Genomic DNA, 26,956 nt, shown 5'->3' with positions numbered 1-26,956 from the left:
TCCTGAGACCCTTCCAGCCTCCCTGGATATCTCTGAATCAAGAAGTCCATTCTGAACGAAGCAAAGAACAAATAGGTAACTTTCCCTTAATAGCAACTTCTGCCCCTGAGAACATTGGCCAGTGTGATTTTTTAAATTTTTAAAGAAGAATATTGGAAAATACAGGTCAGGAGCTGAACATCTTTTCTGGGAAAGTGCTGGGAAACATTTCTGTATCTACATAACATTACAAAGCATTGGGTTTTGCTGAAGAAGGAAACAGCCGGATTCTGCAAAGGGAAGCCCTTCCAAACTAGCCTTTCAGAGCTCCTGGAGAATGTCAGTAATCCAGGGCTAGATTGAGGTTTGAAGGTAATGGGGCCCTTTATAGGCCTATGTCCAGCTGTCCTTTGTCAACAACAAATTGTGGCTGTTCTTTTTGTGTTGAATATATGCTATACGGTAATTTATGGACCTAATAGGTATCTCAAGCCATTTGCACATAACAAAATATCATGTATTTTATCAAAGTAATTGTGATATTTTAAGGAGCTGGCTAGCAGGCGGGGCCCATTACTTACATCATAGGAGCCTATACAACACAAAACACTGTTGCTGTATGCAGGTTTTATTTTATTTGTTTTTTATCTTATATTTTGGAAATGTACATCCAGGGTTTTTTCCTTTATTTTTTGGGGGGGGGGCAAGAGAGTGGGGCCCTAAGCTAGAGCTTGTTTAGCTTATACGTAAATATCCAGCACTGCGAGTAACCCCCTGGATTTGAGCGATCCACGGAGACTTTTCGCTCCAGAGCCGGCCTGAGTGGAACCTCCAGGCACAGGAGCAGTCCACCTCCCGAGTCCGGCTCCGGGGCGGGCAGGGGCCGAGTGGGCTGGGCAGCCGCCCACCTGCCGAGGATGCTGCGCTCCCGGCCGGGTCTCGCCGGGTCCCTCGCCGGGCGGCGGGGCTGGACTAAATGGCCTCGGATGGTCCCTCCCGCCGCCCCGCCGCCCAATCAGGCGCGCCCTCCTTCCTCCGCGTCCCCGCCCACCGCGCTGTCATCACAGACCTGCACGTGGAGGGGGCGGGACCGCCGCACGAACCGGGCCCTGCCATTGGCCTCTGGGCGCCGAGGTCTCCGGGGCTGGTCGCGGGCGGCCAATGAGCGCGGGCGGTGGGCGGGGCTCGGCGGCAGGGCCCGGAAGCTGCTGCTCCTGCGGGGCTGGCGAGGAGGAGGCGAGAGGAGGAAGGCAGGGAAGGGAGAGGCGATCGGGGGGCGTCCGCGGGACCCGGATCTCCGCCCCCCCTGCAGCCCGGACGAAGACAGGTGGGCCATGCAGACCCCGGGAAGGAGCGGGGTCCATTGCCCCGGAGCAAGCAGGGAGGAGGAGGAGCCTGATTTATGGGGCGGGGTTTTCTTTGGGGGGGGATCAGAGGCACCCCTTGCAGCCTTTGGGGGGATTCCGTTGCGGGGTGCGGAGGAGAGCTTCCCGAGGCTTTAAGGGCGTGGTGTGTGTGTGTGTGGCAATCTTAGCATTTGTCCCCCTAAGATTGCCTTGTGTCGCGACCCTTTTTCTAATCTTCTGCCCCCCACAAAAATAAATAAATGGGAAGATGGGGGGTTTGCAAGGAACCCGCAAAAGTGGAACTGGGTTGGGGTGTCAGCCCCTAGAGAAAGAAAAGGCTCTTTCTCTTTTGGGGGGGTCTTCAGCCTGTGCCCCCACCAAAAAGCCAAGGGGCTGCTTTGCATCCAAGCCCTGTGCGTGAATTTGGTGTTTTATTCTTTTCTCTCTCTTCCCTCCCCCCCCCCCTTCTTTGCTTTGTTCCTCCTCCTTAAAGGTTTGCTGCCGGCCTAGTTGCCAGACACTGGAGGCCTGCAGGTAAGAACCGGATCTGACTTGACTGGTGCTGAGCTCTTTTCTGCCTCTGCTCATGGGGCAACGATGCTCTTTCTTGCAAAGGCTGCTGCAGAAGGATCCCTTCCACCCAGCTCTGCTCAAGAGGCGCTGGAGCCTTTCGGGGGCTGCTTTGCACATTATTTTTCAGGGTGGGGGTGAGGGTTTTTACTTCCTTGTTTATTTTACTGCATTTCTATCCCACCTTTCCTCAAGGAGCTCAGGGTGGTGTACATGATTTTCTTGTTGATGTGGGATCGTAGAATTGTAGAGGCTCATCCAGTCCCACCCTGGCAATGCAGTGCCTTGTGCCCCAAAGTGGGACTTGAACCCATGTCCCTGAGATTAAGAGTCTCATGTTGTAGCAAAAGTCCCAGCCACATTCTTGCCTGGGTTCATGCACCTTCTTCTTTTTCTGTTGTTGTTTAGTCGTGTCCGACTCTTCGTGACCCCTTCTTTTTCTAGGCAACCCCAAACCTTCCATTTTCTGGCTGTGATTCTTGCTTTCTCATTAAGGAAAAATGTTTGGGCATTGTTTCTGAGCATAGTTGGAAACCTCCCCCCCCCCCCTGAAATATTGCTGCACAGGCTCTGCTCAGATGCTTCCAGCATTACCGGGCGAACTGGAAGCTTGGTTGCTCTGTTCTGTGTGCACTTTTAAAAAGCTGAATTAAAGCAATGGCCTAGCTTTACGGATTTTGCACCCGTAGCTCTGCTCCCTGTCTCAATATGCCTGAATTTTGGGTCTTTCTTTGACACTCTGTGCTGCAATCCCATGTGTACCGACCTGCAAGTAAGTCCAGCTGAACTTAGTGGACTTACTTCTGAGTAAGTGTTCATAGGCATCTTCTGCTCAGCAGATTGGAGCTTCTAATCTTTTCCCCAGGCTGTTCCTTTTGGAGGAGGGGAAGGCAGAGAGGTTGGGCCGCTTCTCTCACAGGGGGGTCAATATGTGGGCCCATCCGGAGGAGAAGGAAAGTCTGGGAAGAAGAAGAAGAGGAGCTGCTGCATGTTTGAGATGGCTCCATTTCAGTGTTTTGTTTGGATGAATATGTCTCCTCAAAAGGTGCCTAAAGTGTTATAAAGACACTTGGACAAGCATTAGAGCCAGTAAAATACAATAAATTTGAAAGAAAAATAGAGCCAACTTAGCTCCTGTGGCTACCAAGAGCTTTCGGGGAGCGTTGAGAAGAACATTTGAAAATACAATTAAAGAGGTCTCCCTGTTTATAGACTTCCTCCTTTTCCCCTTTCCCAATCTTGCTGAATTCTGGGCAGGTTACTCCCCACCTCCAGTTACCGGAATGTCTGTGGTGGGGCGGGTGGGGTGTCCGCGCTCTGGGTTTCCTTTCATAACCACAACTTCTGCCCTGTTCCCCGGCTGGCCCTTGCCTGGCACCCTCTGGCTTGCCCATCGCTGTCTGGCTTCAGTGCTGTGATGACTTCCTGTCATTTGTGTAGGGCTACCAGTCTGCCAGCCAGGGGCTATGCTGGGCAACAGGATGGCAAGCCCATGCCAGGACAGAGCTACCTTATTTAGACAGACAAAATGAGCAGCTGGTGGGAAGGTTGCAGAGGGGGTGGGGAAAGACGTCCCAGAAGAGGGAGGCATCCTGACCCGGTTCTTTTGAGCGCATGGCGGTTGGCACCCAGTGAGAGAACACCAGTGTTGTAGGGAGGAGTGGAACGCTTTTGGAGGGTGGCAGAGAGGGACATCTGAGCTTCAGGATTTTGAACCCTTCTTGTCACAGGAAGAATGCCCTGCCCCCAAACTGGGGCTTCCTTCTCATGCCATATTGCACCTTGAGCTTTCCCAGATGATTGTGTTGGCCTGCTTTGCACAGGACCCATCATTTGGCCCAGGACTGGACCTTGGTAATCTTTGGTGAGTGAGGCCAGCATATGGCGTCCCCGAATGGATCTTCTCAATTATGGATCTTCTCAATTTAGCAGCCCCTCGGCTCGGTGTCCTGTGCTGGGAAGCTGCCTGCCCTGTCCTAAATCTGGGGCTACTTGGTCCCTCCCTGAAGTCTCTTGGTGGCAGCTGCTGCTTCCTGTCAGTTTTTCTCTTTGCAGGCATGTCAGGCTCTGACCTGCCTGGGCTTGTGCCTCTTGTTAATCCAGAATAACTCCGTGGCATCCAGAGCGCGGTGTGGAGACACGCTGGAGGTGACCCCTCTCACGTCTCCTGCCTTGCTCATTTAGCCACGCTCTCCATTTGTTGCTGCAGCCAATCCTCTGACCTGTGCCTAGGATCATGGGGCTCTCGAGGTGGAAGGGACCCCAAGGGTCATCTAGTCTAACCCCCTGCAGTGCAGGAATCTCCTCTGCGCACATTGCAGCACCTGTGTACCTCCCGATTCCACCGTTGGCTGTGGGGCAGGGGGAGGGCCACCCCCCCCGAAGGACTTAGAAGCAGGTTATGTTGCATAAGCTCCATGGGGCAGAATTATGTGAATTTATGACGAAATAAAATAAAATTGACACGTTTGCTTGGGATGCTGAAGCCCCCGGTTCAGTCTCTGGTATCGCCAGGCAGGGCTGGGAATATCTCCTGCATGAAACCTTGAAGAGTCGCAGCTGCCACTCAGTGTAGACAATCCTGAGCTCAGTGGAACAATGGTCTGATTTGGTAGGAGGTCATTTCCATGTCCTGAAACCCTGTCTCCGTATTTTTGCCTGGGGCTTCTGAAATGGGCTGAGGCTGGAGCCCTGGGGAGCTGCTCTTGAGGGGGGGGGGTGTTCATATATGTCAAGCGGCCACCAAGACGGCCTTTGTACTGTCTTGGATGCCTCCTCCTTGGTGCAGTGTCTTTTCAACCCGGCATGTGGCCATCAGCTTATGTTTGTTTGTGGTGTGTCCGTGGGGTGGATTTATAAGTGTCTTTTATTCTCCTTACCATGTTGCAGTAGTCAATATATTCCAGAATCATTGTACTTACAGTAGTTGATTTGGACAGATTTTGGGGATTTGCCCCCACCACTTGGGGGAGGGGAATGCAATGAGAGTACTGTAGTTGACTTCTGAATACAAATCAATTAATTTTATTTCATAAAATGTATATGCTGCTTAACTGTAAGGAAAAATAACCCCTCAAAGCAATTTGCAAAAAGAACAAAACCATAAAAATGATCAGTTAAAAGCGGCCATTTAAAACATCCAAAGAGTAGTGAAAAGGAAAGATAAACTACAAACAGATTGTAGATATTCGGCTAGGCTTGCCTAAACAAAAACGTCTTTAGCGGGTGCCAAAAAGAGTTCGGTGAAGGTGCTTGAATGATGCCAATAGGCAGGGAGTTCCCAAGGACGGGTGCTGCCGTGCTAAAAGATGGGTTTCTTACAGACGTGAAATGGGTGTCGTGTGGCACATAGAACGGTGCCAGTTCTGTGGATCAGAGCAGTTGCGTGGGCATCTAGGCTGCAAACCGCAGGAGCGGAGGGTGCTCTTGGCTTGGGTCCTGCTCGTGGGTGTCTTGGAAGAGCATCTGATTGGGCACTGTAAAAATAAAAGGAGGCTGAACTAGATGGGCCACTGGCCTCATCCAGGAGGCTTATATTACATTCTTAGCTGGGGGAGCAGCAGGACACGTAGTTTTTGCTGAATCATGCAGACATACCAGCAAGGACCCATCCAACGTTTAAAGATATTTGCCTCTTTCTCCACACCCCTCTCCCAATGACCACAAAATTAAAGTAAATATTTGGAGCGTTTCCCCCAGGGCTTTGGGTGCCTGGGGTGGTTCTGCAGAAATGGCTGAATCCTAGACTACTGGCTGCAACCTGTGCCTTGTCAGTCCCTGTGAATGCTGGACAGCTGGTGTCTAACTTGGGTGGGAGCTCCCCTCCCCAATCTCCCAGTTTGATCCCAAGGGGAGCTGGTCCCCTCCTGAAGAGCTGGAGGCACGAGTGGCAAGAGACACTCTATGGCCCGGATTGCAAGTGCTGGATGAAGGCCCAGTCCTTTTTGCGGGAGAGCCAGCTTTGGGATCTGGGCCAGATTCCAGCTGGGGCAATTTAATCCTCCTCCTCCTCCTCTGACCTTGCTTCCATGAGGGATTCCACACCCCCTTGCTTCCTGCCCTCAGGGGTTGAGTAGGTGAAGCCACAACACCTCCCCCCCCCCCCGTGGCGGGTGGTGGCCCAGCTTGGAGGGCAGCGAAGCTCGTCCTGCTCTAGATCCAGCTGGTGGAAGGTGCTGCTCTGGCATTCCAGAATTGGCCCAGCCTGATGCCCAGTCTGGCTTGGTGTGCCCCAGTTGCACAACAGATGCCCGGGGATGGTGTCGGTGGTGGTGTCCAGGGCTGGGCAGCGTGAGGCCTGGGGAGGCAAGCAGGCAGGAGAGGGATGTGCCACCCACCGGAATGCCCTCCGGACCGCAGCTCCTCTGCATGGGATTCCCGGCCCCAAAGGGATTGTCTAAAAATAGCCATTGCTGTCTCCTTCGGTCTCCCAGCGCGTGAGTGTGTGATGGGGCTGTCCTGGAGGGGGGGGCAGCAGGCAGTAACGTGAGCCTTTATCTGCCATATTATGCCTCAGCTCTGGGCACCCAGAGTGGATCCTCTGCTGGGGAGGGTTGTGTGGTCCTGAGGGCCAGGAAGGAGACTGGAGAGGGAGAGGGCTGCTCTTGTGCTCGGATCCTGCTTGCTGGTTTCCCAGAAGAGGCATCTGATTGGCCCCTGTGAGAACAAGAGGCTGGACTAGATGGGCCTGATCCCTTTGGCCCGATCCACAGGTTCCTCTTGTGTTCTTACGCGGCACTGATGAGGAGCAGGCCTTTTGGAGCCAGTATGGTGCCCAGGGGAACAAGCTGCGTCTCTCCAGGGTGGTCTCAAGCAGGGTGTGAAGGTGGTGGTCTTGTGCCAAGGACCCAGCCTGCATTGGCTGGCAACTCTTTGGGCTTTGGGGCTTCTCCCTGCTCTCCCTCCCAGCAGAGAAAAGCCCTGGGGGGCTGGGCACAAGGGTTGCGTCCTTAGAGTCAGGTAACCCTATGCCTTGGTGCCTCCTTTGTGGCACAGTGGGGTCAGAAGAGGGCCGTGTACAACCTCCAGGATCGGGATGCGGGGGTAGCACATGCCTCTGAATAATGCTGATCTGCTTGGCCCCTGTGCTGCACTCGATGGCCCCCCTTTGGCCTGATGCAGCAGCCAGTCTGTTTTACTTCTTAATTAAATGATTGATTGACCGATTGATTGATAAATTGGCCTTTCCTCCCAAAGGAGGCCAGGGCTTAAGAGGGTTCCACCCACCTCCCGTTGGGGCAGAGACAAAGAGAGTGTCCTGGGCATGATTTGGTGCCCCTCGCCCAGGCCTGCCCACCCGCCCTAAGTGGCAGCAGAGCCTCTCCAGGTGCTGCAGCCAAAAGGGGCCTTCCCATCACCTGCTGCCTCTTCCTTTGCACAGTCAGGAGATGCCGTAAAGAAACCTTGCGCAAGCAAGCAGGGAGTTTGGTGCAGTTGACTAAATGGGCAGCAGAGCCCTAAAAAGTGGGGAGGCGACCCCAAAGAAAGTTAGCTCTGGAATGCCTTCTGAGCCCCAGGCCTTGGCCCCTGAGCATGTGGAGAGTTCCTTTCCTTGGCCACTGCCCCACTGCCCAGCCTCCCCTGGCAATTCTTTCAGGCAGCCCATTCCCCCTTGTTAGATCTATCCCTGGTCTTATCCCCTCTGCACTGGGGGACAAAGCAGAGAGAGGGAGAGCGGAGCCACGTGATGGATGGGAGAGTCACCATGGCAACGCTTGCAGGGACTGCTGCCTCTCCTGGAGGAGAACTGGGCTGTGGAAGGAGCTGCGGGGTCAGAAGTGGGGTCTTTGTGGCAGGGAAGCTGTGTCCCTCCATGCAAGGTCTCACCCCCTCCCAGCAGGACCCTCGGATGTTCCTGGATGGGGCAAGGGCTCTTCATCCCCCCCCTCCCTGCCCAGGCCTCCTTCAAGGGGATCAGTCTCTCCAGACCTAGCAAGCACACCTGGACTGAGCTCCCCGGGACCCACAGCCATCTCCTCCAAACGGCCCTGATCCGGATGCCCCTCTGCTAGCCTTTCTCCTCTGTGGCCGGGTCCTGGCACCTTGGCTAGTGAGGGAGGCAGGCAGCCCTGCTCAGCACAGAAATGGGGTCCTGGCTCAGGGTTAAGAATAACAAGAAGCTGCCTTGCGTTGAGTCAGGCCACTGGTTCACCTAGTTTAGTGCTGCTCACTCTGACGGGCAGCCTCTTTCTAGGGGCTCCCGCAGGGGGGTCTGTCCCCTCCCTACCTGGAAATGTCATGGGGGTGGGGAGGGGAGAGTTGAAGCTGGGACCTTCTGTTCACTTTTTTTTATTTATTTGTTCCATTTATCTCCCACCATCTCATTCAGCTCTCCCCCTCCTCATTTAACCCCCAACAACAACCCTGCGAGGTAGGTTAGGCAGAGAGAGCCAGTGACTAGCCCAAGTGAGTCTCATGGCACAGTGGGGATTTGAACCCGGGTTTCCCACATCCTAGTCCACCGCCCTAATCACTACACTCCTCATGGGAGTTGTAGTCCTGAACACCCAGAGGGTGCCAGGTTGGCAAAAGACCGCCAAATGGTCATGGAACCTCCTTTGTGGGGGGCGGGGAGCCTGCGCTGGCTTTGCACTGCTCTCTGCTGAGTGGTAGTTCTGCCTGTGTTCTGCTAATGATTAAATTGAACTGGAAATAAAAATTGTATCAGTAACAAGAAGAGAGCAAGGCAGCCTATAAAGGACAATCACTACAGGCAATGGCCAGCCAGGCTTATCTGGTATTAAAACATGTTGCCCCTTGCGGAATGACGCCTCTTCCACGGAAGTCACCCTGGAGGTTCATCTAGGTGGGTGTTGCCTGCACGGACTGGCAGCAGCTCTCCAGGTAGGAGGACGAGCCTCCCGTGGGTGGGCCTGGCGATGCCACTGGGAACTGAACTTGGGGCCTTCTGCAGCTCTCACCTCGGATCCAGATCTCTCCTGCCAAGTTAAAAGTATTCCAATGAAGCTTTACTCAGAGTAGAACCAATTGAAATTAATCTTAGAATTGGAGAGTTGGAAGGGACCCTAAGGGTCATCTAGCCCAACCCCCTGCGGTGCAGGAGTCTTTTGCCCAACTGGGGCTCGAGCCCTTGACGTTAAGAGTCTACCAACTGAGCTATCCATTGATTTCAATGGGTCTCCTCTGCGTAAAACTCCATCGACTGCCACCCACGTTTCTGAGGTTGCCCCAGAAGCACGAGAAGAGCCGGCCTTTCAGAGGGCGTTGAAGGGCTCGTAAAAAACCATCCCAAAAACGCACTTCCCACCCCCCGCCCTGTGTTTCTGGAAAGCGGCCAACCTGGCAGGGCCGCCCTTTGGAAACCTTTGGTAACATGGGGTGTCCCCGCCCCTACGCAATGGATCCTCTCCCTCGTGGATCTTCTCCGCGCTGCGCCCCGAGGGAGCGTCTCCTGCAGCGGAGCAGCTGCCGCCGAGGGATCCCTAGTCCGCCTCCTCCGCGCGGGGATCCCTCGGCCGCCGCCACGTCTCATTCCTCCGCCGGGGGCCCGCGGCGAGGATTCCCCCCGTCGGGCGGCGCCCCTGCGCAAAGAAGCTGCGCCCGGCGGAGGGCGAGCGAGGGCGGCCAAGAGTCGCTCGTGCGCCCCGGCTGCAGTTGTGCATCTGCGGGCGGCGCATCGGCAGGGACTGCGCCCGTCGGGGCTGCGCGGACTGGGGTTGGGGATGGCAGAGGGGGCGGGGCTTTGGGGCCGGGGAGGGCGGGGCCGGGGCTGAGGGGCAGGCGGGCCGTCCAATGGCGCGCCGGGGGAGGAGCGCGCCGGAGCAGCTGGTAGGAAATGGAGCCCGGCGGTGAGTCAGGCGGGAGGCCGGCGGCCAGGGGTTCCCGGGTCGTCGCCCCTTGCAGGGGGGCTGCTGTCCCAGGCCGGGAGGAGGAACAAGCTGCTGCCGCTGTCGCCGCCGCCCGAGGGGCTCGCCGGGAGGGGGCTGCCAGGTGAGCGCAGGCCGCCCGCCCGCCCCGAGGGGCTTCTCCCCCCGCCCCGTCCAAGACGCCCCCCAGCAAGGGCGCAGCCTTTGTACCCGTGGCGGGGAGGGGGCTTCCCCGGCCGGGCTTTGTGGCCCAGGGCTGCCTTCGTAGGGGAGGGCCCCTTCTCTCTTCCCCCGACGAACGTCGACATGGCATCTGGGGTGGGGGCTGTCCTTTGTATGGTTCCGTGTCCCTGCATCCCCCCTCCCCACTTGCAAGGCTCTGTGTCTGGGGGGGGGCTACCGGAGCCGCCCCCCCTAGATGGGGGCGGGGGAAGGCCCCGGGGCTGCCACAGATCTGGCAGGGTGTTTGGGGAGGGGGCGCAGGCGAGATGGGGGAGGGCTTTTAGCTGGACTTTCAGAGTGTTGCTTCTCCACCACCTATGGGAAGGACTGCAATCGCGCCTCCGTCGTTTTAGGGGGAAGGTTGAGGGGTGCTGTAAAGGGACAGTGCCCCCCATAAGGGTTGGTGCAGAGGGGCCTCTGGAAGGAGGCTGTGCCACAGCTCAGTCACTCAAGCTGGGTTGTTATTATTTATTAAATTTGTATACAGTACTGCCCTATACCCATAGATCTCAGGGCGATGCTCCCCTCCTCTTGTGGCTGCCCCCTTGAGGGCCCTGATTTAAGGGGCGGCACCCCTTTTGTCTCCAAACCCTTGCTCTATGACCCCTCTCCTGCCTGCCAAGGTTGCAGAACCGGGTCTGGCAGGGGGCGGCTCTGCTGCTCAGATCCTGTGCAGGTTTTGGGTTGGCACAGCCTCTGCCCAGGTGTGACCCAGTCCTACCCATTCCCTCCTGGATGGGATGAGACAAGTGTTTGCTCACAAGCCAGATGCCAGCTCCAGCTTCCCAAGAGCAGCCACCCAGATGTGACTCATTGTTCCCGGTTCCTAAGCTTTCTCAGCCCCCTTTGTTGCCAGGGTGGGCGGGGTTGGGGGGGGCAGCTGTGCTTGTGGCCTGGTGTTGGATTTTTTGGTCCCAGGGTCTGTCTGGGCAGGTGATTGGCAGTTGCAGCATATGTTGGTGCAGGGCCTTCACCCAGTGGCAGAAACAGGAAGGTCTCCGCCTCCAAAGAACTTACATTCTGAAATATCAAGAAATGGGGAGGGGTGAATGGGAGCAAGGGAGGGCTGTGAGGCAAGGCAGTTTCGGGGGCTTGGGCTTCAGAGGGGACTGTGAGAATCATGGAACCCTAGAGTTGGAATGGACCCAAAGGGTCATCAAATCCAAGCCCTGCAATTCAGGAAGCCATAGGCTTTCTGTGTTTTGAGGATTGCTCAGCATCATCCTGTGTTAACTGAGCTGCTTCCTTCCTTTTCTTTCCCCTCCGCTTTATGATCTCATTTTGCAGGCTCTCTGGGGCTGGGACCTTTTCCGTGTTGTTTTTCGGTAGTGCTGTGCTGCAAGAGGTCCAGAGGGCAGGAACATGAGGAGGGGTCTTTTCTGTGGTGGCTCCCCATTTGTGGCATGCTCTGCCCAGGGAAGCTTGCCTGGCACCTTCATTACAAATCTTTAGGTGCCAGGCGGATGTTTAGCATTCTATGGCAGCAGCATGAATTTAGGATGTTGGAGTGTTTGTTAAGGAAGCTCATGATGGGTAGCATTGTGGTGAGGCAGGGAGATTCTTTCCTCTGCCAAGCCCTAGAGTGGCTTCCTGGCCTCTTGGGCCTCCATGCAACCCTGGCAAAGGTCTGGGCTGGAGATCTCAGCTGGGCATGCCTCTCGCTTGCCTGGCACTGCCTCTCCTCTTGCCCCCTTTCAACCCCCAGGCTCAGCTAGCAGGGGCCTCGTTGTCCTCCTCCTCCTCCTCTCTCCTCCCCCTCCTCTCTCCTCCCCAGCTAGGCAGCCCAGGGGAAGGCGTGGGGCCTGCGTGGCAGGTGAGGCTGCCAGGGGGCATCTGAAGCAGCTGAGCTGGTAGGGCAAGCAGGCAGGCTTCCTTTGTGCCAGCTGGAAGGTGTCCTTATCTCCCAGTCTTGCTCTTACGTCTGGCGGGGCTCCAGGCCTCGGGGCCAGCTGCTTCAGTGGCACCAGCGCCCTTCCACCCCTGCAGCTTGTTCTGGAAGCTCTGGCGGGGCCCTTCCTGGCTGGATGCCACAGAGAAACTGTGGCATTTCTGGTGGCAGCCCAGCAGTAGGTGAGTCAGCCGGGAGAGAGGCGTCCTCCGGGGCTGACGCGAGCAGCCCTTGAGTCAGCAAGGAGGCCCAGCTGAGAAGTGGAGACAGGAAGCTGCTTCACCACTGTGGTTCCCTTCGCCCCGACTTCTGAGGCAGTGGGATCTCATGACCGCACTGCTCTCTGGCAGCGATCATGGGGGTGTGTGTGCTACACAAAGGCGTAATTTTATTTGTACGCCGCATTTCCACATTTCAAGGCATGTTCAAGGCGGCTTCCAGCATGAGAAAAAGGCAGAACTACAAAAGTAGTCATGAACAATGAAAAAACATTTAAATAAATGCACAACCAAAGTGAGTAGTTTCCACATAAATCACAAGAAGAGCTAAAATAAATATACCCCCAAAACCCAACAACACCCGGCAACAGCAGCAACAATCTGCCCCCGACAACAAACCCCAAATAACACCCCAGCCTAAGAGTCTGCTCAGCAGCTTTCGTAGTTGGAGTCAGTCCAGCCGCTGCACTTCCAGGCAGCGTTAGAAGCGGAATGCCTAGTTTTCTATTTTGGGGACAGACGAGCCCGAAAGTTGTGTTTTCCAATGCGACTTTTGGGTTCCTGACATTCATTCCGATTCTGCAGATAAAATATAGCAGATGGAATTGTGCAGGATGTGTTGCTAGGAGGTGAGAACAGTCAAGATTCGAGGATCCCCAGGGATGTGCCTCCAGGTGGGGGAGATGTCAGGTGCCATCCTGGCATGCGGGCATTTTCACCACAAGTGGCCAAAATGTGCCTGGCACATTTTGAAAGCTGCTTCCAGGCTAGGTGGAAAGAGGCCTGCAAGGGCTCACAGCTGAGCTGGTCTCTGGCCTCTTCTGCAGCCTCAGCTCTTGCAGCTGGAATCAGCCGCGCCGCGCCCTGGACCTGGCCAAAGGGGGCTCACCTATTCCAGCCTCCTGTCCCCACAATGATCAACCAGGTGCCCCAATGGGAAGCCCGTGTTGCCACAGCAACTCTCTGCTCCTGTGTTTCCCAGAAACGGGGATTCAGAAGCACGGCTGCCTCCGACTGTGGAGACAGAGTAGAGCAAATCGTCTTCCAATAGCCCTCTCCTCCAGGCATTTGTCTGGTCCTTTTTAAAGGCCACACTTTAACTCTGCGTTGAGTTCCACAGTTTAGCTGTGCTCTCAGGAAACTTTCTGTTCTCTGTCCTGCATCTTCCAATGCACAGCTCCCAAGGGTGCTCCTGAGCTCCTGCATCCCAAGATGGGGAGAGAAGCCTCAGGTGCTTTGTAGGGACAGCTGCCTTCTCATGGATCAGCCCAGCGTCTCAATGGGGTCCAAAGGTTTCTGCAACCACCGCCGTGCTTTTCTGGATTTTGTTGTGGAGCGCAGAGTTGCTCTCTGAATCCGGGAAGCTCAAGCTCCTCCCCTTTGCTTGGTTGATATTTTTATTTTATTTATTAAAAAATTTATAAGCCGCTTTTTCATTTTTTAAAAATTGAAGCAGTTTACAACAAAAGCACATGCCCTTATGGGTTGTTGGCTGCTTTGAGAAGTTTGTTCTTGCAAGTCTCGCCTGCTCCCCTCGTGTGTTGGAAAACAGCTTGCGGGTTTGTGTGCGGCTGATGGCTTGGCCACCTTCCCTTCTCAGTCTGGCCCAGGATAAAGCAAGGTGGGCTCTCTTGTACCCAAAAGCCTCTGCTCCCTTCCTGCCCACGGGCTCTGAATGCAAGTTGCTGGGAATCCTGAGCAGGCGATGCTGAGAGTGTCTTCATGTCCTCCTCCAGGACTTCCCAGAAGAGGCGTTTTCTTGGCCTCTGCGAGAACAGGATGCTGGGCTACATGGGCCTCATCCAGAAGCCTCTTGTGTTCTTATGCCCAATATGCAAAGTTTTGGAGAGGGCAAAGAATAAAACTTTGGAACAGATTTGCTCTTTCAGCAGAATAATCATCAGTGAAATGGTTAATTGCTGTGTAATTGAGTCACCCAGCGGGCTGTTCCTTCCAGAGCCTCCCCCCTCGCTCTACAAACATGTTTTGTCTGCTTCTGCATGATAAGGTTGGAAACTCTAAACTTCCTAAACCCAGGCAAAATGCTCTGTTATTTTTAAAATCGATTCCAGGGCGATCTATATTGTCCCCCCCCCCATCCTATCTTTGCAGCAGAAGTAAATTTACTGTGAAGTGAATCCACCTGAGAGACAGTAGCCACCAAGTGAGTTTTGCGGCTGAGTGGGAATTTCAAAGCGGGAATTTAAAATAATATAAGCTGATTCTTTGTTTGCCAAAATATTATTCTCGGTATTTGTGGTCCCCCACCCCAATTTGGCAGCTGCCAAAGGATAAAAATGAAAATGCCGTGTGTCCTGTGGGTTCGGGCATGTGGCTCCCTTTGCCTCTCACCCTGGCTGGTCTCTTTGTCAGTGTAGATTGAGTAAAAACCACGGAAAATGCCCGTAACCTTCCTTTCACTTTGCAGAAACGCCCCAAGCAGCCCTCCTTCTTTACATGCCAATTGCAAACCAGGTTGTGCATTACACATTTCGTGTTGTTAAAGTTGTTAGGGAAACTTTGGCTTCCATGTGTCAGCAAGCTTCCTCCAGGCCTTGCCAAGCCACCCTGGGCCCCTCCCTGCCCTCTCTCTGGCACCTGCTCCCCCATCGCCAACTGCCTCTCCTCTATTTCCTGGGGTAGATTTACCCAGGCTTGACACCAGCCGGTTCTTAGCCTGGCGCTGTCCTTTCCTAGAGCTCGTGTGGGTGTCCTGGATCAAGGGCTAGAGGGATGGGCTTGGAGCGAGTTCAAATTCTCCTCTCTCCATTTCTCTTCCTCATCTGCAACGTGGGAATAGCAGCAGCAGCCTACCTTGCAGGGCTGTTGTCGAAAGCTCACAGGGCTAAGTCTGTAAAGCCCTTTGCCTGTAAAATGCAGCATCGACTGGCAAGTAATAAGACGCCTTCCATATTATAGGGGACTGGGCAGCGAGGGGAGGCTGTATGGGCATCTCTCTCTGTGCCAACGTGCGTGGCAGAGAAGGGCGTGGCTGTGGGGCGGAGAAGCGACCCACAGCTGTTCCTGTGGCTGCCCCTCAGGGTCTTATCTGTCAGAAGCAGCCAGGGGAACTGCGTCTCTGCTCTGTGTGTGACAAGAGAGAGAGAAGGACAGAGGACAAGCTTTGCTTAGGTGTGGCTGAAGTAGGTGCTGCAGCTAGGGGGAACATAACTGTATCTGCCAGGGACGCTTTAGCTGTGGCTCCTGCATTTCGAGGGGTTGGACTGGATGGCCTTTGGGGGTCCCTTCCAACTCTACCGTTCTATATTCCCCCTGCCCCCCAGCTGTAGCTGGGGAAGGGGAAAGACCTGTCTTGTTGATCCAAGAAGTAGGGAGAGGGCTTCCAGGCCTGGCTGTCAGCCCCCGAGTCCCCCTGGCTGCTTGAAGAGACTGCTTGAGAGGCCCTGCAGCATAGTGGTTAGAGCGTTGGCCTAGGACCCGTGGAGTCCAGGACTCAAATCCCCACTCGGCCCGGTAGCTCCCTGGGTGAGCTTGGGAGCCAGTCACCCTGCCCCTCAGCCTGGCATCCCTCACAGGGTTGTCGTGGGGATTAAATGATGACCAAGAATGCCACCTTCAGCTCCTTGGAGAGAGAGGTGAGGTAGAGCAATCGGTCAGTGTTGGCACCCTGGCATTGGCTATTTGGGCTCATCCGGGCGGAGTCTCCAGGGGTAGCAGGGCTGGAGGAAGGGACTGGCAGGAGACCCTCCCTTGCCCCCCACTCCAATGCCCCCTGACCCCCCCTTTTGTTGTTTGGCTTTCTTGGCTGATTTACATACTGTGCTCCCATTGGCTGGCTCAGCCACCACCATGGTGACAGCTGACTGAATGGGGGGGGTCTGTCCAGGGGAGGTGAATTGGGAGGGGGGCAGGCAGCAGAGCCAGACCCAGGACCCTGGGAACTCCCTTTGCATAACCGACAAGTTTGGGTCTCTCCCCTGCCTTTACCCACCTGGCACTTGTGCCAGCGTGGGCAGAGGCACCCCTCTCCGGCTGTTGGGGGGTCTCCGGGTGCCTCTGCAGGAAGATAAAGGTAAAGACTTGCTTTGGAAGGAACTTCCTGCCTAAAAGTGGCTGAGGACTTTGTACTCCGCAGGCCTTCCCCTTGGGATGTGGCTTGGCTCACTTGCTCGAGCCCTCTAGCACTGATTAGATGTGGGGGTGGATCTGTGGGGGGAGCTGGGGGGGGCTATCAGGATGGAGAGCAGCCCCACCCCGATGGCAGGGAGCTGTCGGATTCAGCCTTTGCCAACTTGGCGCCCTGCCGATGGTCTGGACTACCAATCCCATGATCCAAAACATAGAATCATATATTTTTCTAGAGTTGGAAGGGATCCTGAGGATCATCTAGTCCAACCCGTCTGGCAAGCAACTGGTTGGCAAAGGCTGAATTGGACCATCTGGTCTGTGGTCCCTTGAGATGAATGGCATGGCCTCTCCCCCATGTAGATTCTGCCTGGGTGCTTACAGCCCAGAGAGGCATGAGGAAGGGGTGGGGGGGCAGTTCTGGACCACCCTCGTGGGCGGTGGCGCTTCCTTCTACTCCAGCGCTGGCCTTTGGGGGCATTTCCTGTCCCTGATCTCTGGTTTCGTGCTTTAATTCCAACCCCCTTTAAATACAGTCATACCTTGGAAGTCGAACAGAATCTGTTCTGAAAGTCCGTTTGACTTCCAAAACGTTCGGAAACCAAAACGCGGCTTCTGATTGGCTACAGGAAGCTCCTGCAGCCAATCGGAAGCAGCAGAAGCCCCATCAGGTGTACATTGTTTATTGCTTTTATTTTATGGATCAATGGTCTTGTTAGATAGTAAAATTCATGTTACATTGCTGTTTTGGGGTTTGTTTTTAAAAGTCTGGGGTGGATTAAAACATTTTGCCTTACTTTCTATGGGAAAGCGCGCCTTGGTTTTGGAACGCTTTGGTTTTGGAACGGATTAAGTTTGAGAACCAAGGTACGACTGTACTGGCAAGCCAGCTGTCTCCCACCTTAACTAATAGATATTATTTGGTACTTGAGAGAATTTGATGATTACATAATTAAGCATTCTTTTTGTGCCTCTCTCACCTGCTGGTCCTCTGCGTGTGTCTCCTCCCAGGTCTTGAAGAAGGTGCTCTGCCGGAATTCGAGGGCTTCTGGGGTCTCTGCCACTGGCGGAGGGCCATGGGAGAGGGCCCCTGCTGCCATTGCCGCTCTCCGTTTGAAAGGTCCTGTGGAACTGGTGAGTTAGCGAGAGAATGGCCTGCGGTTGCAGCATGATGGCTGGTTGCAGGGTGGGGCTCTGCTGTGCTTCCCACCGATCAGGGACTGGGGACCTATGGCCCTTCCACGCACCGCAGCAACCAGCCAGTGGCCAGGGGGTGGGAGGTGTCATTCAGCAGTGCCTGGAGGGCAACAGGGCAGCCCCCCTGCCCCCCTAGAAGAGACGAGCTTACAGTCCTAAGCGGTGCTAGAAATTCCCCAGGCACCAGGTGTGTTTCACACCTGGTGCAGGTCCAATTGCAACCATGTGGAAATCTCTGGATGCCAGGTTGGTGACTGACATCTCCGTCTGGCTGGCCTCTCCAGCTTTTTTAAGCAGGTCAGCAGAAGAGCTTATTTCTTGCATATAAAGGTAAAGGTAAAGGGCCCCCTGACCATCAGGTCCAGTCGTGTCCGACTCTGGGGTTGCGGCGCTCATCTCGCTCTATAGGCCGAGGGAGCCAGCATTTGTCCGCAGGCAGCTTCCGGGCCATATGGCCAGCATGACAAAGGTGCTTCTGGCGAACCAGATCAGTGCACGGAAACGCCGTTTACCTTCCCGCCGGAGCGGTACCTATTTATCTACTTGCATTTTGATGTGCTTTCGAACTGCTAGGTGGGCAGGAGCTGGGGCCGAGCAACGGGAGCTCACCCCATTGCAGGGATTCAAACCACTGACCTTCTGATCAGCAAGCCCTAGGCTCAGTGGTTTAACCCACAGCGCCACCTGGGTCCCTTATTTCTTGCATATATGACCCACCTTTTTCTACAAGGGGTCCATGGTTCACCCCCTCCTCAGTTAATCTCTACAATGTCCCTGCAAGGTAGGTGAAGAGGCTGCGACTGACTCCAAGGTCACCCCATGAACTTCATAAAGGAGTGGGTCTTAGGTCTTAGTCTGACACTCTGGCTTCCTGGAATCCTTCTGCTGTGGGGCAGCTCTGTAAATTAAGTAGGTAAATAAATGGGGGGGGAGCAAAATGTCCCTTGGAGAAGCATCTGAAATATTTTCCTTGAAGTTTGAATTTGTTTTCTTCTGGATCGTTTTGTTTTAATGTGTTGTAAACCACTTTGATCCCCCCTCTTCAGAATATAAAGCGGTATAGACATGAAATGATTAATGATGGTGATTCTGCGCTTGTTTCTCTCTGCAGCCCCACTGCTGCTGCTACTGCTGCTGCCGAGTCGCCCTGTTTGCCTGCGAGGACTTTGAGGAGGCCGGGAGGCAGAACTCGAGCCGCAGCCCGTGATGGTGGGAGCCATTCCCAGGCAGCCACGCCGCTTCTGGGGAGTGCCAGGGTGGAAGATCTCGCCTGCCGGCTACGCCAGCCACCGCCTGCTGCTGGAGGGGGAGCCTAGGACGCCCGGGTGGAGGAAGAGGACGAGGGACCCTTTGCAGAGGGGTGAGTGAGTTCCCAGCTGCTTTGAGGCAGGCTTCCCTCCTCCCCTGCCCTGGAGAGCTGAAGAGTTTGTCTCTTCCTGGCCAGGTTTGGTAAGGGCTGGAGTATTGGAAAATAATATATATAATAAGAATAATATAGGAGATAACTGGGTATTGAAACTTGCTTAATCTAAATCATATATCCCAGTTTCCAGCGGCCCTTTAAAGTACGCTTCACGCAGAGTATACGCAGTCAGAAGTTGACCTGGCTAAGAAAACACCACCAAGAACATAGGGTATTATTTCCCTTATATGAAACCCCTTACTAGCTGCACACTTGTAAAAGTATGCAGATGAAAATACAAACGGTTGGGTTTCTTTAACTGAAAAACAAACTGAATCTAAAGAGACTTTAAACTAAAGATAAATGCTTTCTCCCACATTCCAAACCTCCCACATAACTCCCATTAAACTACCCGTGAATTAACAGCAAACTAGCATTATAACTAAGCAATCATACTAAGATTCAACTAAGGAATCTCTTAAACTGAAAACAACTGAGAGAGTGATCTACTACGAGATGAATCAAACTGAAAGATCTAACTAAGAGATACAGAAGGCTTTCTGGCAGAGCCTTATATACAAGGAGCAGAGCCCACGCCTGTGAGCAATTAACAGAAACACCGGCACCTGTTTCAATTAAACAGACAGTATTTACATTAGACCAGCTCTAAAGTAACGTGACTATTCAAAAAATCCAACATGGAGGAGGAGGAGGAGGAGGAGACATTATCACCTGTCCTGCAGAAGTTGCCCCCTCCTAAGTGGAGGCTGATGCCAGACTCGGCGGGATGGTGTGTGTGTGTGTGTGTCGCTTGGCTGCTCTTGCTGTTTTGTTGTTGGGATCAGTCTGACTCGAGAGACAATGGGGTGCTCCTCCAGGGGTGAAGCCAAACTGCTGGATTAGCAGCACCAAAGTGACCTCCCGGGGGGGGGGGGGCAAGCCTGGGCAGTATGGAAGGAGGTTCTGGGCTGCCCAGACGACAAGTCCCCCCCCTTTCTTGGCTTCGCCCAAAGGAAAGCAGAGCAAGATGTTTGGCACTAGCTTGGATGCAGGAGTTGCTGGAAGGAAGCGTGCAAGGCGTACACGGGGGTTGTTTAAATGGCCCACGAGCCGCCCCCAAACTGAGCCGCCCGCTCGGCGAGTCCCTGTGTGCTGCACTAAACCAGCGCAGCGCGGAGCGGGGACTCGCTTTCGCGGCGCCGGAAATCACGTCTGTGCATACGGTCCAGTCCACGGAGGGATCTCCGTGGGAGTGAACCGGCCCAGGCGAGGTAAACCTTGCCAAGCCCTGATCTTAAGGACTCCACTCCGGATTTGTGTTGGGTTTCCTCCTTAGCCTAGTCTTCTCCCAAAGACATCCTGCAAAGCAGTGAACATTTAGGACCAGAGTTTTCCTTCTCCTGGAGTTTTCCTTCCCAGCTGGACAAGCCCTTGCCCCCTCACTTGCCTCTACAGCCTTCTTGGCCATTGGACTCAGAGCCATTTGGCAGTGGAACAGACAAGCTCCAAAGGTGATGGGCTCTCCTTCACTGGAAGCATTTAAGCAGAGGAAAGATGGATCAGTTGTGATTCCTGCATTGGAGAGGGTTGGACCAGGCGGCTCCAAAGGTTCCCTTTCCAACGCTGCCCTGGAAGAGAGAGCAAGCCTTCGAATGTTGTGCTGGCTGTTAGAAAGGAAGGGTGGTTGTTCCTGAGGAGATACTCAGCTGTGCTCCTGGCCTGACCATTTCATGTTCATGCTGCCTGTAAAGGTAAAGGGACCCCTGACCATTAGGTCCGGTCGTGACCGACTCTGGGGTTGCAGCGCTCATCTCGCATTATTGGCCGAGGGAGCCGGTGTACAGCTTCCAGGTCATGTGGCCAGCATGACTAAGCCGCTTCTGGCGAACCAGAGCAGCGCACGGAAACGCCGTTTACCTTCCCGCTGGAGCGGTATCTATTTATCTACTTGCACTTTGACGTGCTTTCGAACTGCTAGGTGGGCAGGAGCTGGGACCGAGCAACGGGAGCTCACCCCGTTGCGGGGATTCAAACCGCCAGCCATGCCCAAAGAGCGTAGACCAGCCCTCGCCAACTTAGTGCCCTCCCAGTGTTTTGGAATACAACTATAAACACATCAGGTCAGTGAAGGCTGGCCTATAGGGGACATCAGAATGCTAGAAGAGCCTGCTGGATCAGGCCCAAAAGGGCCCATCTAGGACAGCCTCCTGTTCTCACAGTGGCCAACCCGGTGCCCGCGAGGGAAAAACCCATAAGCAGGATCCGAGCACATGAGCAACCCTCCCTCCTGAGGTTTCCAGCAACTGGTCTTCAGAAGCCTTGCTTCCTCCAGCTGGGGAGGCAGAGCAGGGCCCTCATGGCTCTGCATGAATTTGTCCAGTCGTCTTTTAAAGCCTCCTGCGGCAGTGAGTTCCACAGGTTAACTAGGCACTGCGTGAAGAAGGACCTGCTCTTGCCTTTGTCCCAAGTCTCTCAACTTTCTTTTTTTTCTTTTTTTATATAAATTTTATTTTCAGTTTTCATCATTAGCATCATTCAAGCTTAAACTCAACAATGTTTATACAATTGAACCCCTGGACTTCCCTCCTCCCCCTTCTGGTTTCCACAGATACATTTTTTTTAACTGCATCTAATTACATATATCCAACTTTAATCAAATCCTTATTTAGCCCTTTGCCTATTAAAAAATTACAAGTGCTTTATCAATCCTGCTAACGTCTTTAAACCTTTAAATTTATAGAGTACATTAAGGAACAATGTATACCATTCTTTTGAGTCTCCCAACTTTCAGCTTCGAGGGACGGCCAGGAGTCCAAGCTTTCCTCTCTCCGCTTTCTTGAGGCTGCACATGGGTTTATGAGCCCTTTTTTTTGTGCTGCCCCTCAATAGCCTTCTCCTCTCGTTCCAGATGCAGCCATGAAGCACACTTCATAGCAGGGGCTTTCTCCAGGCTCCCAACCCCCCCGCGGCACTTTAGCCCCCTTCCCTGCCCCATCGCACCCCATGCGGCACATCAATGCAGAGTCGGCCCTCCCCCAGGAGCGCAGTGCAGGCACCAGCCGGGAGGAGGACCAGGAGGAGGAAGAAGAGGAGACGGAGGAGGGGCCCCTGCCCTGGCGCAGCCACCACGGGGTCCTGATGGGCTGCGGCCCCCCGGAGCTCGCCTGCCAGAAGGTCTACCAGGTCTCCATCTTCTCCCCGCTGGCCGGCTCCTCCCCCCCTCCGGAGCAGAGGGCCCCCGGAAGGCAGCCCGTCAAGCGCCCCTGCCCAGAGCCCCAGCGGGGGACGGAGGGGGCCGAGTGGGACGCCAAGAGGGGCCGCTGGGAGGAGAGGGACGACGACATTGAGGATGGGCTGCTGGTGGACGAGCTCTCCCTGGGGGGCGCCGGCCAGCACTTCTCCCACAGCGGCCTGCGGGTGGTGGAGCACCGCCCTGAGAGCAGCCCCCCCAGGGCACGAGGGGGCGCCCCAGCACAGGCCCCGCACACCCCTTGCGACACTTTGCACACGGCGAAGAGAGGCAGCTGCGCCCCCGCCTCACCGGACCCTGGCCCCGCCGGGGGGCAGGAGGAGAATGGGGGCCCCAGGGACCAGGGGGCCCCTGGCCCCAACCGCCTCCTGGGCCCTGGTTTGCATAACCTTGCACATCAGCCCCAGCTGGGGGACACGCTCCTGGCGGCACCCGGAGGGCACCTAGAGCTTGGCACTCCGCCGGCGGCTCAAGGCTCGGATGCCAATGGGCTGGGCTCTGCCGAAAAGACTCCACACCCCGGGGGCTGCAGGCTCCTTGGAGGAGGGGCTGGCTGCTGCCCAGCGAAGCGGAAGTTGCTGCCCTCGGCGGAGGGGGCGGCTGAGGCAGGGGGCTCTGAGGATGAGAGGCGCCCCCCTGCCCGGAAAAGGAAGAAGAGGGCCCCGCCCTGCCCCCCTGTGCCAGCCTCCTGCCGCAGCACCGACGCCAAGGGCGCCCCTTTCTGGAACCACCTGCTGCCTGTGGCCAAGGTGAGCTTGAGCTGTGCTTTGCTGAGGGCTGGGGGGGGGGACACAGGTTGGGTGTGAGCTCCCCACTTTGTGGGGGTCGGGGGAGGAAGGTTGCAGCATTTTGGAAAAGGACTGGGCTTCTTAGTTATTATTTATTTCATATATTTATTTTATATATTTCATATACAGTCGTGCCTTGGTTCTCGGACAGAATACGTTCCTGAAGTCTGTCCGACTTCCAAGAACAATCGAAAACCAAGGCACAGCTTCCTGCAGCCAATCAGAACCCGTGGAACCCTCGTCGGACGCTTGGGTTCCAAAGAACCTTCGCAAACCGGAACACTCACTTCTGGGTTTGCTGCGTTCGGGAGCCAAAACGTTTGAGTTGCAAGGCATTCGTGAACCAAGCTACAATTGTATTTATTTTATACGCCACTCAGTCATAGGAAGAAACCTCAAAGCGGTTTACGGAAATGATAGAACAATGAAAGGATCGCTGGGAAGATTTACAACCGCGATTTGAAGCATGTGAAAAGTTAAATCCAGGATAGAATAGAGTAAAAAGATAGAAACATACAAGATGTCACCAAGGAAATGTTGCAGGCAATAGTTTGTCTCCCAGTAAAGAGCAGAGCCCCGTTTGGTCATCTCTCAGTCTCTGCAAAGGATCTTCTCCAGCCCTTGCCTGTTATTCCAGTTGCTAAGACTGGAGACCTCGGTGGCCACCTAGAAATGTTAACGCTGGTCCTAAGGCGTCTTGTATTTGCAGCCTTTGGTATAAGTGAGTTTGGCCTTGCTGGTCAAGTAAATTCAGTGTCTGCCCATGTGAGGCCGGAGGGAACAGAGAGAGAACACTGCTTCACCCCAAAAGCCTAGACGAAGACAGGCTTCCTTTAACCTGCAAGCCTGTCTTGGGGGGCTCCTTCCTTGCTTGAGGGGTTGAGGAGGCCATTGTCGTGGTTGTGGGGCCCGTGCTAAGGAGGGCAGGATGACGGGGGTGGGGGGCTGTGGTGGCCAAGTCCTGCAAGAGAGGAGACCCCCAGATGTGTGGAGGGAGGGAAGGGCAGTGCAGGTGCTCAGACGAAGCTTCTCCTCCATCTCCCTCCCCGCATGTCAAGGCTTGAGCCAATGGCTGTGCCATGGGGCGTGAAGCTCTTTGGCACAAGGGATGCCTTGTGATGCCTCGGCCTCCGAAGGAGAGCGGCTGGCCCCCGGCCCCGGCCCGGCCCTTTCCCCCTCTCTCTCTGTGCCAGGGAGGTCACTGCCTGGTCACTGAGCATGTGACCCGCTGCCCTCTCTCTGGAAGAGCCTAGCTGCCGGCCAGCTCTGCAGGAGCAGGCGGGCATCCTGCCTGCCCCCTGGGCACTGGGTCCCCAGCTGGCATCTGCCCACCCCCAGGCTTTGCTTCCCCCTCCCAGCCACGGGTGCCCACCTCCTCCATAGGACCCTCTCATGGGACACTTCCAGGGGGCTTCTCCCCCTGAGAGAAGAGCAGGCAGGAAGGCTGGGCTGTTGCTGCAGGGTTGGGGGAACGGAAACCCACTGAAGGGGGTCCTTTTGGGCTTGGTGGGCAGGCTTATGGGGCCCGGGTGACTGTCGCTTTGTGGGGCCACCTGTGGGACCTGCTTTTCGAGAGTTTGGTGCGGCTGCATCTCACATGGGGGTTCGGTCCCAAGCCTCGCGAAAAGGCATCTTCCCTGCCTGAGCATCTCTAGCCTTCTGGAGCCAGTGTTGTGCACCCCCCACCCCCCACCCCCCACCCCCCACCCCACACACAAGGCAGAGGTTTCCTCAGCACAAACAGAGCCTCCAGGCTCTCCGCTCTGCTTGCGGTTTAACCTGTGGAATTCCAACCTGTTGGCCTGCAAAGGCGGAGCTGCTCTTGCACGAGTCAAATGTGCGTCAGATGCCGTTGCTTTCCAGTTCAGACCACGAGGCTCCTTCGCTGCCTTTGGGGGTCCAGCCTCTAACCTCCCGCTTCCCCCTTTGTGTCTCCTCGCCCCCCACCCCAACCCCCCAGGGCTCGGCCACCAGCGGTTCTGCCGGCTGCCAGCTGAAGGCTGGGCTGCGCCTCAAACAGTAAGTGTGTCCCCCCCCCCTGTTTTCCCTCTCTGCTCCTCCCACAGTCAGTGACCCCCCTGGTCGCCACCTAGAGTTGCTGGACTGGGGGGGGGTCTTTTGGGCCTTCCCTGGGCTGGCAGCATTGCCCTCTTGCCCTTGGCTGTCTCCCTGGCAGAGGGAGGGGTTGCCCCCCCCCCCGGTTCTCTGGAGAGGCTGCCTGGGAGCCTTGCTCTGGCAGGTCTCCAGGGTGGGCAGGGTGTGGGGGACCTCTGCTCCAACTGACCCCCCGACCTTCTGCCCCCAACAGGAGACACCTCCGCAGCAGCCTGCCCAGGAGCCCCGCGGGCTGCAGGCCCCCCTGCGCCACCCCCTGGGCCAGCACCTCCACCAGCCGCGCCCTGCTGGGGAACTTTGAGGTAACAAGCAGGGCTGGGGGGCTCTGGGTGCGAGGGAGTGCTTCCTCTGGGGCGCCCAGGAAGCCCCTCTGGGTGGAGCAACTAAGGAGGGTGGAGAGGCACCTCTTCCACAGGGAGACCGGCTCCATCTGCCCTGGGGGGTGGGGCTGGAGGGGCAGCGGATGTTGCCTCCGGCCCTTTATCTAGCCCTGGGATAGCTTGAGTCCTGGGCATACATGGAAACATAGAATCATAGAGTTGAGAGGTACCAAAGGGTCATCTAGTGCAGCGTTTCTCAACCGGTGTTCCGCGGCACACTACTGTGCCGCGAGACGCTGGCTGGTGTGCCGCGACGAGAAGGGCGATTTGCATTGTCACGTCGCTGACCCGCCGGAAAGTGGGTCAGTGATGTTGATTGGCGGCCGCCAGGCACGTGATAATGCAAATCGCCCTTCTCGTCGCCGCACGTCGCGGCAAAATTTAGAGTCGGCATCCAGCCGGAGGCCAGAGAGGGCGCCGCCGCCGCCGCCTGGGGAGGAGGAGGCAGGCGGGGAAGGCTGCGCAGGGCTTCCCTTCGCCGGGCCAGAGTGGCAGCGGCTGCCTGGGGCGGCTGGGAGGGAGGCGGTGGCAGCTGCGCGCCCGTGTCTGCCCGCCTGGGGTCTAACGTGTCCCCGCTCGCTCCGCAGGCTCTGCGCCTGGTGGGTCCGCCTGGCTACCGCGCAGCAGTTCTTTAGTGGCATGCTTTACGTCTCCCCTCCAAACTAAACTAAATATAGGGCGGCACAGAGTTGGTGTGCCGCGGGATTTTTTTTCATAGAACAAGTGTGCCGTGGCCCAAAAAAGGTTGAGAAACACTGATCTAGTGCAACCCCCTTCAATCCATGAATCTCAGCTGAAGCATCCAGGACAGAGGGCCACCCAGGACATGTCCCTGCCCCTGCCCGTGTAAAGAGGTTTCAGCATGCCCAGCATGGCCCCTCTTGCCCACTGTGATGGCCAGGCAAAGGGCTCCTAGACCCTTTTCTGTCTTAATTGTGGATGCTGTCAAGAACAGCTGTGCAATCTAGTCAGATGCTTGGGGTATTATTATTATTATTATTATTATTATTATTATTATTATTATTATCATCATCATGCAATTTCCTGAGCTGCTCTTGCTGTTTGCAGTGGGGAGGGAAAGGTTAAAGAGCCCTTTGCCCGCATGGCTGAGTTGCATGATAAAATGGGGGGGGGGTGTTGTTGTTGTAGGTTAGGTGGGAGGCCCCTTTGTGTGTTGGGAGCCCTGCGTGTGCAGAGGGGGGCCCATCCTGTCCTCTGGAGGCTGCCACGCCCACCGTCTTTCCTCCCTGCACAGGAGTCCATCCTGAAGGGGCGCTTTCCGCCGGCCGGCCGGATCGAGGGTTTCACTGCGGAGATCGGGGCCAGCGGCTCCTACTGCCCGCAGCACGCCACCCTCCCTGTGGAAGTCACCTATTTTGACATAGCGGAGCACAGCGCCCCTTCGCCCTTCCTGGTAGGCGCCCTGCACCGCAGGGGGGTTGGACAAGGAAGCCCTGGAGGTTGGGGGGCTGGGTGGGGAGGAGGCTTTGGGAAGGGGGGGCACAGCAGGGGTTAACTTCAGTGGAGAGACCCACTCGGGGCAATGGGGTGGCATTGGCCGTCCCTGGTTGGTCATGAATGAACCTGGCTGGTAAAGGGCTTGGATAAATCCCATACATTTTATTTTTATTTTTATTTGTTTAATTTTTTAGTATATTTTTCATTTTTATCATGTTGACATTTCAAACC

The 26,956-nt window shown here is 55.5% G+C and overlaps 1 protein-coding gene across 3 annotated transcripts in view; it reads left to right on the top strand.

Annotated features, from left to right (window-relative positions):
- The first annotated feature begins 1,185 nt into the window (after positions 1-1,185).
- ATOSB (atos homolog B) overlaps positions 1,186-26,956 on the top strand; it is a 33,825-nt gene continuing 8,054 nt past the window's right edge. The window contains exons 1-8 of one of the 3 annotated variants that reach the window (XM_035100775.2): positions 1,186-1,306; positions 1,819-1,859; positions 17,147-17,269; positions 18,444-18,692; positions 21,643-22,733; positions 24,733-24,791; positions 25,081-25,189; positions 26,523-26,681. In XM_035100775.2, coding sequence (XP_034956666.1) covers positions 21,738-22,733; positions 24,733-24,791; positions 25,081-25,189; positions 26,523-26,681 — 1,323 coding nt within the window. In that variant the 5' untranslated portion in view covers positions 1,186-1,306; positions 1,819-1,859; positions 17,147-17,269; positions 18,444-18,692; positions 21,643-21,737. Of the gene's footprint in view, positions 1,307-1,818; positions 1,860-9,652; positions 9,846-17,146; positions 17,270-18,443; positions 18,693-21,642; positions 22,734-24,732; positions 24,792-25,080; positions 25,190-26,522; positions 26,682-26,956 lie in introns of those variants that run through there. The other 2 variants (XM_035100776.2, XM_060280413.1) reach the window with 2 other exon arrangements.

The sequence above is a fragment of the Zootoca vivipara genome, chromosome 11, assembly GCF_963506605.1.
Source record: "Zootoca vivipara chromosome 11, rZooViv1.1, whole genome shotgun sequence".
Lineage (NCBI taxonomy): Eukaryota > Metazoa > Chordata > Lepidosauria > Squamata > Lacertidae > Zootoca > Zootoca vivipara.
Note: the sequence above shows the minus strand (reverse complement) of the source record. Positions and strands in the feature narration are given on the sequence as shown.